This window comes from Danio rerio, chromosome 2 (assembly GCF_052040795.2).
Source record: "Danio rerio strain M-AB ecotype USA chromosome 2, GRCz13ab, whole genome shotgun sequence".
In the NCBI taxonomy this organism is placed as follows: Eukaryota; Metazoa; Chordata; class Actinopteri; order Cypriniformes; family Danionidae; genus Danio; species Danio rerio.
Window position 1 is genome coordinate 7,765,730 of NC_141022.1, and position 13,216 is coordinate 7,778,945.

At 39.3% G+C, this 13,216-nt stretch overlaps 3 protein-coding genes across 8 annotated transcripts in view; 1 reads left to right on the forward strand and 2 right to left on the reverse strand.

Annotated features, from left to right (window-relative positions):
- LOC147846195 (uncharacterized) overlaps positions 1–13,216 on the reverse strand; it is a 1,020,765-nt gene that overhangs the window by 841,427 nt on the left and 166,122 nt on the right. The gene's annotated exons all lie outside the window — the stretch shown is intronic.
- Positions 1–13,216, forward strand: part of apoltp (apolipoprotein lipid transfer particle homolog) — a 597,023-nt gene that overhangs the window by 296,995 nt on the left and 286,812 nt on the right. The window lies entirely within an intron of this gene.
- The window catches only part of extl2 (exostosin-like glycosyltransferase 2), a 47,107-nt gene that overhangs the window by 29,511 nt on the left and 4,380 nt on the right, over positions 1–13,216 (reverse strand). Inside the window, exons 3-6 of one of the 3 annotated variants that reach the window (XM_087239589.1) lie at positions 12,937–13,007; positions 12,707–12,822; positions 9,576–9,976; positions 9,133–9,233 (exon numbers count right to left, since the gene is read on the reverse strand). In XM_087239589.1, the coding sequence (XP_087095715.1) occupies positions 9,598–9,976; positions 12,707–12,822; positions 12,937–13,007 (566 nt within the window). In that variant the 3' untranslated portion in view covers positions 9,133–9,233; positions 9,576–9,597. 3 annotated transcript variants of the gene reach the window in all.

Below are 13,216 nucleotides of genomic sequence, written 5' to 3' on the forward strand. Positions count from 1 at the left end.
TTAATTGGCGTCGTGAAAAGAGTGCTCATGTTATATTTCTTGCCGCTGTATGATTACTCTAAGGACAACATTGTTTTGATGTTTAATAACGATGTCAAATGACGCTGATATTTGGTTGATTTTAGGTTGTGTTGATTTTGAGAGTGACAAAAATCCAATATTGTGTCAAATTGACGTCAAATACTGACATTTATTTGTCAGGTATGGCATCGAACATCTGATAGACGTCAGAGTGGTAACGTCCACACAACGTCAAGCTGTAACATCATTGGATGTTGATTTTAGGTTGGGACGTTGGACTAGAGATCTGCACGCCACTAAATTTTGAATCCCGCTCCCGCCAGGATTTAGCCTGAACCCGACCGCTCCCGCTTATATTTAGCATTTGTTGTCCCACTGCCCGACCCTTCCCGTTTTCTACCCGCCACACCTGTATCCGCTAACAGGGGAGAACAAAACCGAAAACCACTCAGCTATACAGAGTCCAGACAGCCTATAACAAGCTGTATGTACAGACACACACACACATTAGCACCAAGCAAGTGACACACACATATAGGCGTCACGCACTGTCTCTAATTCACACACACAGCACAAAGCTCCCTCTCATTCGCACACACACACACACAGCAACAAACAAGCTAAACGTAGCATCACGCTCTCTCATTCACACACATACATTCGCGTTCTCGCTCGCTCAGGAGCGATATTGTTAGACAGCCTGCTCCCGTCCAAAATTAAACCAGTTACCGACTGTTCCCGCAATTTATTCTGAAATTTATTCCCGCGACGCAGAAATCTGGTCAGATCCCACGGCTGCAGACCTCTACAATGTACATTAACATCGGCCTGATGTTAGGTTCTGAGGTCCACCCCATTTTTATTTCCAAACAAAATACAACGTCCACACAATATTGGGGTACAACGTCAATCTGATGTCATGTTGACGTCTTATGCCTGCTTGGTGTTTGGTCATTATAAAGTAAACATCCGCCATCTTTTTATCAGTGACATGCAACTAAACCAGAGGTGTCAAACGTACGGCCCGAGATGATTCTGTAAAGTATAAAAATTAACAAGTATTCCATAAATGAAACTGCTGTTCTTATTATGTCCACTGGATGACGCAATTGCAAACTGTTGCAAAATTTCAGCCAATCAAGAAGCTTGAATCAGCAACAGTGTGACAGCCTTATCAACATTTTTTATTAACTATTTTATGATTTGTCGGTTTACTGGATAATTCGTACGAGTTCCGTGAAAATGTACAATATGTAAAAGGAGGAGTGGCACCCAGCCACACCATTAAACCCAACTGTCACTGGTGGATAAGCAAATCTTACAAAAACATACGAATATGAATATATGAATTGGCCTCTAATTCAGATAGATATGAATTGTCATAAGATCGTGTTTTCCTCAGGCTCCAGCTTTATGATTTATGTTGATCGAATTAAAACAAAGAAAACAATCTGAAGTTGTTGTTTTTAAGTTTATATATTATAATTTTACCGGTCCGGCCCAGTTGGGAATAGATTTTCCTTCATGTGAGCTAAAATGAATTTGACACCCCTGATCTAAACAGTCTCTGGGTCAATGCGTGTAAAGATTTTGGACATCTTTTGGACACTTTTAGGCCTTCCAAACAGTTTGCTGCAATTATAAATCACCCATGTCTTGAGGTAGTTCATTATGATGCAATTTACCTTCTATGTGCAATTTGATTGGACAGCAATTACAGGATGTGACAGGAATCAGATTTTTCTAATCCCCAAAGAATATAGAATAAAGTAGTGACTGCAGGTTGAATGAGAGTAGTGGAGTAAAAGTACCAATACCGCACTATAAATGAACTCAAGGGAAAGTAAAAGTACACATATTTAAAACTACTTAGGGAATTATTATTTCTGAGAAAAATTAGTCAATTACAGTAATTTAAGTATTTGTAATTTGTTAATTTACACCACTGTGTGTGCGCGTGCGTGTGTGTGTGTGTGTGTGTGTGTGTACACAGGTTTATACAGTTGAAGTCAGAATTATTAGCCCCCCTGAATTATTAGACCGCTTGTTTATTTTTTCCCCAATTTCTGTTTAACGGAGAGCAGATTTTTTCAGCACATTTCTAAACATAATAGTTTTAATAACTCATTTCTAATAACTGATTTATTTTATCTTTGTCATGATGACAGTAAATAATATTTGACTAGATATTTGTAAAGACACTTCTATACAGCTTAAAGTGACATTTAAAGGCTTAACTAGATTAATTAGGTTATCTAGGCAGGTTAGGGTAGTTAGGCAAGTTATTGTATAATAATGGTTTATTCTGTAGATTATTGAGAAAAACTACAGCTTAAAGGGGCTAATAATTTTGTCCCTAAAATGGTGTTTAAAAAATTAAAAACTGCTTTTATATTAGCCGAAACAAAACAAGTAAGACCTTCTCTAGGAGGAAAAATATTATCAGACATACTGTGAAAATTTCCTTGCTCTGTTAAACATCATTTGGAAAATATTTTAAAAAGAAAAAAAATCGAAGGTGGCTAATAATTCTGACTTCAACTGTATGTATGCGTATATAAACTGGTGTGTCAACGTATATAAAGTTTTTCCTGAATTAACAACGTGGACAAAAGAAATTGGAAGGATATAACGGTCTCCTCTTTGTTCCAATGGACATGTCTTAATAGAACATTGGTCCTCATCATCACATTTATATTGTGTAGTAGGATCCCAAACAATCTACAATCAAAGTTAAAATCTTGGCACGAATTAAAGGAAATGCCTTTCCCGACTTTCCCTTCCCATCAAAAACAAAGGAAGTTTGAATGTGGGATTTGTGTGACTTCTCATTGTTGCCGTTATCGGTCTTCCACGCGTTTGTCACATTTAGCCCAGGAAGTCCCACTCTTGATCTAACATTCAGGTGTTGAAATAGACTGCTGCTTATTAAGTACTCTCAGGGGTTTTAAAATTCTTGAGTAATTACACATCAGTTTTGTAAGATTTTTTTTTACTTAATGTAGCTTAACTGAATACAAACCAGTCGGTATCTGGTGGACCACTATTTGCCTCACGCAGTTGCAACTCATCTCCATCTCACAGAGTTGATCAGGTTGTTGATTGTGGCCTGTGGAATGTTTCAGTCCTTTTCAATGGCTGTGCGAAGTTGCTGGATATTGGCTGAAACTGGAACACGCTGCCATATACGCCAGTTATTCCAGTCGCAACCCAGTACTGGAAAACACCCACTCTCACATTCACACACACACACACACACTCATACACTACCGCCAAATTAGCTTACCCAATTTCCCTATAGCGCATGAGTTTGGGTTGTGGAGGAAACCCATGCCAACATGGGGAGAACATGCAAACTCCACACAGAAAAGCCAAATGGCACAACCAGGACTCGAACCAGTGACCTTCTTGCTGTGAGGTGACAGTGTTAACCAACGAGCTACAATGCCGCCCCATTCAAAATCAAAACCTGTCAAAGTAGAAAATTTGTTCTTTTAACTTTCACTGCTGAATACTGAGACCAACTCTCTAACAAATGACAAATTCAATGAAATCAAAGGTCTGTTCATTTAATGTGTTAATGTATAAATATATCGCAAGTTAAAATAAAGCCCATATTCTGAAACGGTATGGATAGAAATGAACAGAAGTTCCAGTATGACTGTATTATGATATCTGTTGTTTTGTCTGTACGCTGACAGATCTCTAACACTCTTAACGGTTTGAGGAAATCTCTTCCTGATGACATCGAGCATGTTGATGGCTGTTATTGCTTTGTTTTGAAGCCAGTTTTAAGCCTTGTTGATGTAGACATCAAAAATACTTGCTTGAGTCTACACAACATTTCTGGATGGAATCATATATTATATATTGGTGTTTTTGGTTCATCGGGTATAGAGACCTAATTTTACAATCCTTGTTGTTCTATGATTTTGAGTATGGCGTAGGGCTGGGCGATTTTTCAGATTTTTTCAATTAATTCGAATTTACGTTTTAAGACAATTTAATTTTGAATCAAATCGAGAAATCGCGATTTTTAAAAATATATATATTTAATACATAATAATGGCACCAATGCGCTTTGGTTCATTCTATGAAGCAGGAAGCACACCAGAAGCGCGTCTCGGCTATGCGCCGCGCAGCGCCATGGATTTTAGAATTCTAAACAGGTTTCTATGAACACACCAGCGCCGCCCAGCCACGATTCAGGAGGCAGGTCATATTTCAGCCGCGGCACAGAGCGCCATCTGATTAGTTTCATGTTAAATATCATGCGAATGTTGGTGCGTTTGGTGTGTGATAGTTTAAACTGTCATGTGCTCGCCTTGTCGCGGCGCTTCTGGTGTAAGATCTGCTTGACTGCCTGTTAAAGCATAAAGTCATGTAGGATTTTACTTGTTGCATTAGTCTGAGTCACGTCTATGTGGATTGTCAAGACATTCCCTCATCAAGTCGATAAACTCCATCTCAACATGGGACGTATGAAGGACGTAAAAACCTGCCATGAAAAACACAGCGCAGCTTTAAAACCTGTCATTTAATCAGAAGACAAAGCCAAAGCCGAGCTGACAGCCAATCTTTTCTAGGCTCAGCAAAACTTGCAGAAAATACCTCTGTATTCCTGCAACTGCAATATTTACACAAATATTTCTCATTCAAATCTTCAGCAACGCTATTTAACTCGTGAATTTGTTTTACATTCATTTACACCTTGGTTAATTTATGTATGACATGGCCATTAAAAATACAATGTTCCTTAAAGGGTCACGAAACACCAAAACACAATTTTTGAGCTGTTGACAGTCGTATATGTGTCCCACACTGCTATAAACACTATTAGGACACCTATAACTTACAACAATAACTTACGTGACCAAGGAGGATTATTGTTTACCTGAGAGCTGTTCTCATCTGCAAACGCTGAGATCCAGATTCGCTTAAGTCTCCTCTAAATAAAGACGCGGCTCTAGTTGCTGGTGATTGTCCTGTCTCTACAGATTTGGTAAGTGAGCGACCAGTGCTCTTTGTTTATTCAGTTCGTATTTTATTCGTATCAAACAAACTATTGCAACGAGTGTAAACAAGTTAGCACTAACAGTTACAACCAAACTATAACCTCGTGTTGGATTTTGTGACCGGAATAACACACGCGGCTTTCTGACGTTACCTGCCGTGTGCATCTAAGTTTCCGGGAAATGCTGAGTTTTTTTTTCTCTCATTCGCTGTGCGGTATCAATCATTGCATGAAAAATACACGCTTAGAGCAGTTCCTTGAATCAAATATCACGTTTGTCGGGAGGGACATGAATGAATTCCCTGAATGAAAGAGCCAAACTGCAGTTAAAGTCCAACATTTAATAATCTGGCAAATAATTCGACTACAGATGTCCATGTAAACACAGTCACATTGTACACTGTGGTTTTGTGTTTTGACTCTGAAACTCGCGCGTGCCCAAATAGACACTCCCCCACCAAGCCTCTTTTCTTCCTCCTACACTCCCCCCTAAACAGAGCTGGACACGCCCACTTTTCTGACTTTTTCCAAAGTAGAGGTGTGAAAACACCCTGCTGAAACGAGGGGGTTTCATGGCCCTTTAAGCAGATGGTTTTTCAAGTTACTTTTAAAGAGAATGTTACTTCAGTCATGTTGTAATGTTTTGAGAAGACTAGTAACACAATAAAAAAAATAAAATAAAAATCGAAATCGTGAATCGGTCAAACTTTATAAAAAAACCTAGATTTTATGTTTTTGCCAAATCGCCCTGCCCACTACGGTGTTATTTATAAGTGCTTTTATTATTTTGTAAATCAATGTCAGGTACTAAAACTAAAATTTCTTTACGTTTTGAACAATGAACGCTGTCAAAAATGCAGGGTTTCACTAGAGCTGCACGATTAATCGCTAAAACATCGCAATCTCGATTCGACCCCCTAGACCAGGGGTCACCAATCTTGATCATGGAGGGCCGGTGTCCATGCAGGGTTTAGCTCCAACTTGCCTCAACACACCTGCGTGGATGTTTCAAGTATCCCAACAAAAATAGATAAAAGTTGACGTTACAAATTCAGGTGGATTGGACATAAACCAATGCCCCCCACACCCATCCACCTCTAGTAGCACTAACATTTGAACTAGAAGCAAAAAACATTTGTGTTTGAGTGAAGATGACATTGTTTCTGAAAAACTGTCCACTAATTTTGGTTTAATAAACAACAACTAAAGGCTTAAGAAAACTCATGTGTTGGTTGCTACATTGAAAAAATGCTGGGTTCCACACATTTCATTTGTGTCGAGACAACATGAAGGAATTAAAGTTAACTTACTCTCCCCTCAATAACTTTAAATAAATATTTTTATTCCATTCAAAGCGAATGATTCCTCCTGAGTTTTCAACCAATGGAGAAGAATAACACAGACTGCTTTACTGTGTTGTTTTCCGTTTCTGTTCGTGTAATCAGTGCAAGCTAATTCATCAAACAGTTTTACTGTGTAATCTCTTGTGTTACTAAAAACTTTCAACAAACATTATAGAAGTTATGTTGATATTTCTTTCACTTTGATCCATGTTTTTACTGAGGAGATGAAACGATTTGTGCTCAGGAAGTATACCTTGGCACGGAAAGTATATTGTTGCATTATCGGCACAGAAAATCTTCTTTAATGAGTTTTTCAAATGTAGCCACTGTCAAAAAAAGATTTTATCTGGTTTCTGTTTAGCGTACACTCAAATCACATTCATTACTTTAAAGAAATGGTGAAAATCAGCTTTTGTAAGCTGTTTGGACAGAACTGTGTGTGGGTATAGTGTGTCCACAGTCATATTGGAGTGCTAGAAACACAATAAGTCTCGTTTTTTTAATTTCCTGACGTTAAAATAGGATTCAAATACCTTCCATTTTAAATGCGGTTTCCCCACCCACCAAATTGATTGACAGCTGTGTATTAATATGTCTCTGTAGTAACACGTATAAAGCTGCGGCCACACTGGGCTTTTCCTCCTATAGACTTCCATTCATACGCACGCGAATGCATCAGACCGGAAACGCAGAGTCATGCGTCAAGTTTCGCAGGTTGCTGTGGTGCAAAGTTCAAGCTTGGTGAACTCTGACCTGCGAAATCGCATCACTTGACTGCATGAGACCAACCGAGGATCAAAACATGACCTCTCTGGACAGAAATTTACAACATTGAGCAATCGCTCGCTTTTTTAAATGTCTAATAAGCTTGTTTAATCCCGCCCCTTTTCACAGCGCCGCATGACAGAATATCGAACACACAAACTCTAGTGTGACCGCAGCTTAATCATCAACAAGACAGGGCGTGCACAAAGCAACTAAGATTAAAAGATCTGTTCAGCGCTCTGTGATCATCAATCATCATCAAATGTGATCAAAAATGAGTTTTACAAGTTTAAAACGGTTTTAAAACGGTGCATGTTTGTAATGGATTACAGTGGTTTTACCGTCTTTATCGCGTGTTAGTACAATTATAAAAAGTAGCTTCAATCCCGGTTTGTGGACGTTAAACCAGGTATATTTGTACATTAACAAAACGGATGTCCTTAGAGCAGTGGATATTAACGTGTATCCTGTCACATTTGCCATGCAAAAACGTGTGTCTGTGTGAATACGAGAACTTTGTAATGACATTGTGTGTGCCTCATAGTTGCAACTCCTCAACAAACACATCAAATAATAATAACAACAACAATTGGAAAGTTCTTACTGTAGTATTTCTCACAAACGTTACGCAAGATCTGCTTCCTTTATGTCTGTCACTGTGCTGTTTATCCAATGTATGCAGCCAGAGATTGAGGCACACTCTGACAGGCTCGAGGGAATGGTAGGCGGGGAGAGCTAGCATTAAGGGTGCTTTCACATCTGTAGTTGGCTTCATTTGGTCCGCACCAAGGGTAATAAATGATACATTGTTGCATCTTCTGCCGTCTTTGGGTCGTTTTCACACCACACTGCTGGCTTGTGTCCGAACCAGTTGAAACGAACCAAAATGCAGTCATCTGACAAAATCCACATCTCTCATTGGCCAGATGTTGTTGAACATATTTCATAAACTGCTTATTGATTGGTCGGAATTCACGTGCGGGAAAATGCCAATGAACTCCCGCAGGTAAACAAAACTGGCAGACATAAATTGTCGCTTTTTACTATGGAGGGACGACTGCGCTGACTGATTGTATCCCTGCTTTAGACAAACTATACATTTCGAGAATGAAGCACGGCTGCGGCTGGAAAACAGTGTTTAATGCATCGCTCGTCACTTCAGCAGGAGACGTGAATTAATTTAGCTAAACTGCGACATGCTCATCTTGCGGAAATATTACCAACGATCCATCAGGTAATGTTTTCCCCTCTCTCTCTGGTAAAGCGCTGTCAACAAATATTTTTCCTCCACATCCCATAATGCACAGCGCATCAGCCTACGGCAGATGAATTAGACTAAAAGGCGCAGTACTTTTGGACCTGTTTTAGTTCGGATCATATTCTCACCACAATCGAACCGCTCCACGGTTCGTTTGAAAGCGTACCGAGACCACCTCTTCAAGCACGTCTCGGTACGCTTATTTAGTCCGCTTTTGGTGCGCACTCGAGTACGATTGCTGCATTCTCACCTGCCCAAACGAACCGCACCAAAAGGGAAAACAAACTCTAGTGCGATTCAATCGAACTAAATAAGGCAGGTGTGAAAGCACCCAAAGACACAGACAAAAAATACAGCTACAGTGTGTTCAGAGCAGAAAATCCTAATGTTCTGCATGCTATGATAAATAATCTGATGGGTGTTTCAAGCAGAAACTTTAGACACATCCTGGAGACACAAAAGACTTCTCTTAAATCTTGAAAAAGAGACAAAATGGGTGACCTTTAAGTACATTTTTGGTAATGCGTAATTAACTTAAAGTGATTGGTTGAACTTCTGTTCATAGGTTATTATTACAATAAAAAAAATCCCCAAATTTGCTTAGAAAGCAGTCAGGATCCCAATATAATCAAAGAAAACAATGGTCACTTTTTTCTTAGAGTGAAACGGAATGAAATTCTGGATCTTAAAAGCAAAATCTTCATAATAAAATGAAAAACAAACAACAAAAATAATTTATTGTCACAAAAAACTTATGCTGACATTTTATTTATAATTTGCAAGTTAATATCAAGTAAACATTTAAAAAAATGTTGAAATGCTTCATAGTTATCTGTGAAATACAAAAAAAAAATCTACATTACACTTGTTATTTATTGGCACTAATAAAAATGCTGTTATTGAAAATGCTATTAATAAATTATTTTATTTACTCTCAATATTACTATTATTATTGTTAATATTTATAAAGAATGTGTTTGGTTTTGGATTTCCGTCAAAGGAATATATATACATAAAAAATCATATCTGTAACCCATAAATTCTGATTGTATGTAAAACCATCAATTCCTGAGAATGTAGAAATGCTTTTGTTCCAGAATAGCTCCATTTTTGGTGAGATGTACACATTTTGAGATCGCACTTGTTCAAAGAACTTGAAAAAAAGAAACGGTACCTGCTTCTCAAATATGCCGACATCACATCCTGCTCTTGTGATTAGCATAGCTTGGGAAGCCCAACTGAGTGATCATGATGTTGGAGTATCGGAGCGGCATGTGTCCGTAGATCTGTGCGAGTTTGTTGAGGCAGTAGGAGCGCTGCAGCATGTGCTCCGGTCGATGCCACATGCCAACAAACCCGCTACTAGCGTCCTTCTCTAGATTACTCATATGCACTGGCTTCACAAACACCCCGGAGGGCCGCTTTGAAAGTTGACGGGCCACGATAAAGTTCATGGCGATGTCGTCACAGTTCTGCGTTCGGTCCAGCAGGGTGTGCACTTCAGCAGGCTGCTCCTGGAACTGCTTCAGGAAGCGGCGATGAAAGAACGAAGCTCCCACCAGGATCATTGAATACCTGGAGGAAAGCAAGGTTAGTATAGTTTATAAACTAAAACACTGTGCAATTTAGTATTGGAGGTTTCATGGCTAAACTTGACCAGCCTGGTGGCCAATCTTCATTGACTGCTTGATTCACCAGTAAGGGCAGAGTGTGAAGGTTTACTTAGCAGAGTATTAGCTAGGGGTGTCGATCGAAATTTATGCTCAATTTCGATTATCAAATCAAATAATAGAATCGTCGATGCTGCCATGCCCCCATGTCACGTCAGCTTGGCTTGCCAAGCGGGAAATAACAGGCTTGTTGAAGTGCTTGTTAAACTGCAGAAGCAGGAGACCCGTCGACAGAACTTAAACCCTCTCCTCTTTCAATGAAGTCGCCGGTGTGTAAGCATTTTGGATTTCCAGTGAGTTATGTTGACAACGTTCGTGCTGTCGACAAAAAAAAAAAAAAAAACAGTTTTGCAAGCTCTGCTATGTACGTATTACGTACGGTTCGTCCGATAGACAACACCGGCATCGCGATCCTCCGCCCGCCCCCGTTGCAAATCCGCTCGCGAAAAGTACACACTCAGGCCCTGTTTACACTGTCTTTGTTTTTAAATGGCATTTTAGAACGAAAACGATTTGACATACACAGTGGCGTGTAGCATTTCTGAGCAGCCCTCCTTCCTCTCTACCTCTGAAAATGCACATCACGTGACCACACAGACACAGACGCACTCACAGCCATGCACTCGAGACAGCAGGTCCAGGCAGTCAGAGGACTGCTTCAATCTTTCACTCACTTGTACTTTGTATTTCAGCGAACACCTCAGATACTGTTGGCTGGTTCCTGTTGGTTGTGCGTCTTTTTTGCCGACGCCATTATAACGACACAGATCACTGCCTATTCACGAGTCCCGCAGAAAAAGTGAATGACAGGTGGTAATTATGTGTGTATCTTGCCTTTATTCATTTACTGTATGATTTGTTTATGGCTAAAACAAAGACCATGCAGGTCAGGTAGTTTAAACGGTAGGCTACAAATAATTAATTGGTCATTAATTAATTAATTATTCATAATCGAAAATCGAATCGTGCCTTTAGAATCGAAAATGTAATCGAATCGAGGATTCGGAGAATCGTGACACCCTTAGTATTAGCACAGTTTTGCTTAAAATATTACATCATGGGTGACATGTCAAAGTTCAAAAGAGGACAATTGTTGTCTCGCTGGTGCATCTGTGACCAAGACAGCAAGTCTTTGTCATGTATAAAAAGCCACGGTATCAAGGGTAATGTCAGGACACCACCAAGAGGAAGAACCACATCCAACAGAAGCAACCGTGGACGCAAGAGGAAGCTGTCTGAAAGGGATTGTATCTAAAAAAAAAACATTAAACCTCAGCTGCCCAGTTCACTGCAGAATTAAATGTGCAGCTCAACTCTCCTATTTCCACCAAAACTGTTGATCAAGAGCTCCAAAGGGGCAATATACAAAGCCGGGCTGCTCTAGTCAAACCTTTGGTCACTTATGCCAATGCCAAACGTTGGCTTCAATGGTGCCAGCAGTGAACATCTTAGGCTGTGGACAATGTGAAAACATGTATTGTTCTCTGATTAGTCCACCTTCACCGTCCTTCACTCATCTGGGAGAGTTATGGTGTGGAAAAGCCCCAAATAAGAGTACAACTCAGATTGTGGCATGCCCAGAGTGAAGCATTGGGGTGGATCAGTGATGGTTTGGGCTGCAATATCATGACATTCCCCGAGCCCAATACTTGAGCTAGATGGGTGCATCACTGCCAAGGACTACCGAGCCATTCTGGAGGACCATGTGCACATAATGGTTTAAACACTATTCTGAAGTCAGACCTGTGTATCAGGACGATAATGCACCAATACACAGTTTCATTGTTCAACCCCTGTATATGTACATATATTTATACATAAACAAGTTTCAGTATGGAATTTTATGTTTCAATTGATTTTTAAAATAGATATTAATATATTCAACAATGTTTCACATATACACCTTTTATTGGATATTTTCTCACTTTCTGACCATTCTCTGTAAGGCCTAGAGATAGTTATGCATGAAAAACCCAGTAGATCAGCAGTTTCTGAAATACTCAGAGCAGCCCGCCTGGCACAAACAACCATGCCACATATTCAAAGTCATTTAAATCACCTTCCCCATTCTGATGCTCGCTTTGAACTGCAGCAATCATCTTGACCATGTCTATTTGTCTTGACCATGAGTTGCTGCCATGTGATTGGCTGATTAGAAATTTGCGTTAACAAGCAGTTGGACAGGTGTACCTAATAATGTGGCTGGCGAGTGTATGAGAATATAGTGTGCTTCTGTATAGGAGGAGATTTAAAAATTAAACATCTCGGTGACGGAAGGAAAAACAAAAGGCAAAGTGTAGAAAAAAAACAGACAATTGTCAATCTTGCATAGTTGGAACCAGGAACATGCAGATTCTTGTGGTAAAGTCTAGATCGAATAGGCGGCCGGCCGGACATGCAATATGCACATCAATTAAAGTAGCCAATTAATGACACTGTATGACAATCATTAATATTTTTACAGTACTGTGACGGTTGGGTTTAGGGTTGGGGTAGGTGTTAATAAAATACAAAAAATGAGAAATTTAATAAATAATTCTTGTTAACTTCGGACTGCAACCATATCTGATCTAGCAACAACCCTTTCTTGTTGACTTTGCATTATATGTAAATGCTGCATTAGTCAGATTCTAACCTGTCTCCTCCACCTTTGTCAGGATCCTGAAGCTCAAAGCTGCCATAGCTGTAAACACCAGATGCAGAGCTTACATGCTTCCGTGGAACAAATCCCACAATCTGATCTGGGAATTGCTAAAACACACACAAAAAAAATAAATAAGTAAATAAAAACAGGATTATTTGTCTGTGAAAAGAAGGCTGCATGATACTGGGAATATATGTGATTATATTGATGTAGGAATATACCTTCCAGACAGAAAATGCGAAGCTGATATCAGGAACACTCAGCAATATGTCATCGTCCAGCATCAAAACAGCTGTTTAGGTGAGAGAGAGAGTAGGTCAGTATTCAGTAAAACACAGCGATAAAGTTATATAGCAAAATCAAACAAAAATAATACTTCTGTCATCATTTACTCTCTGACTAACTTGGGGGACCTATTTTGCAAAAATAAATAAATTTACAAAAATGTAAAAACTGTACAATACGTTATCACACCATGCTATAATATACAAACCATAACTT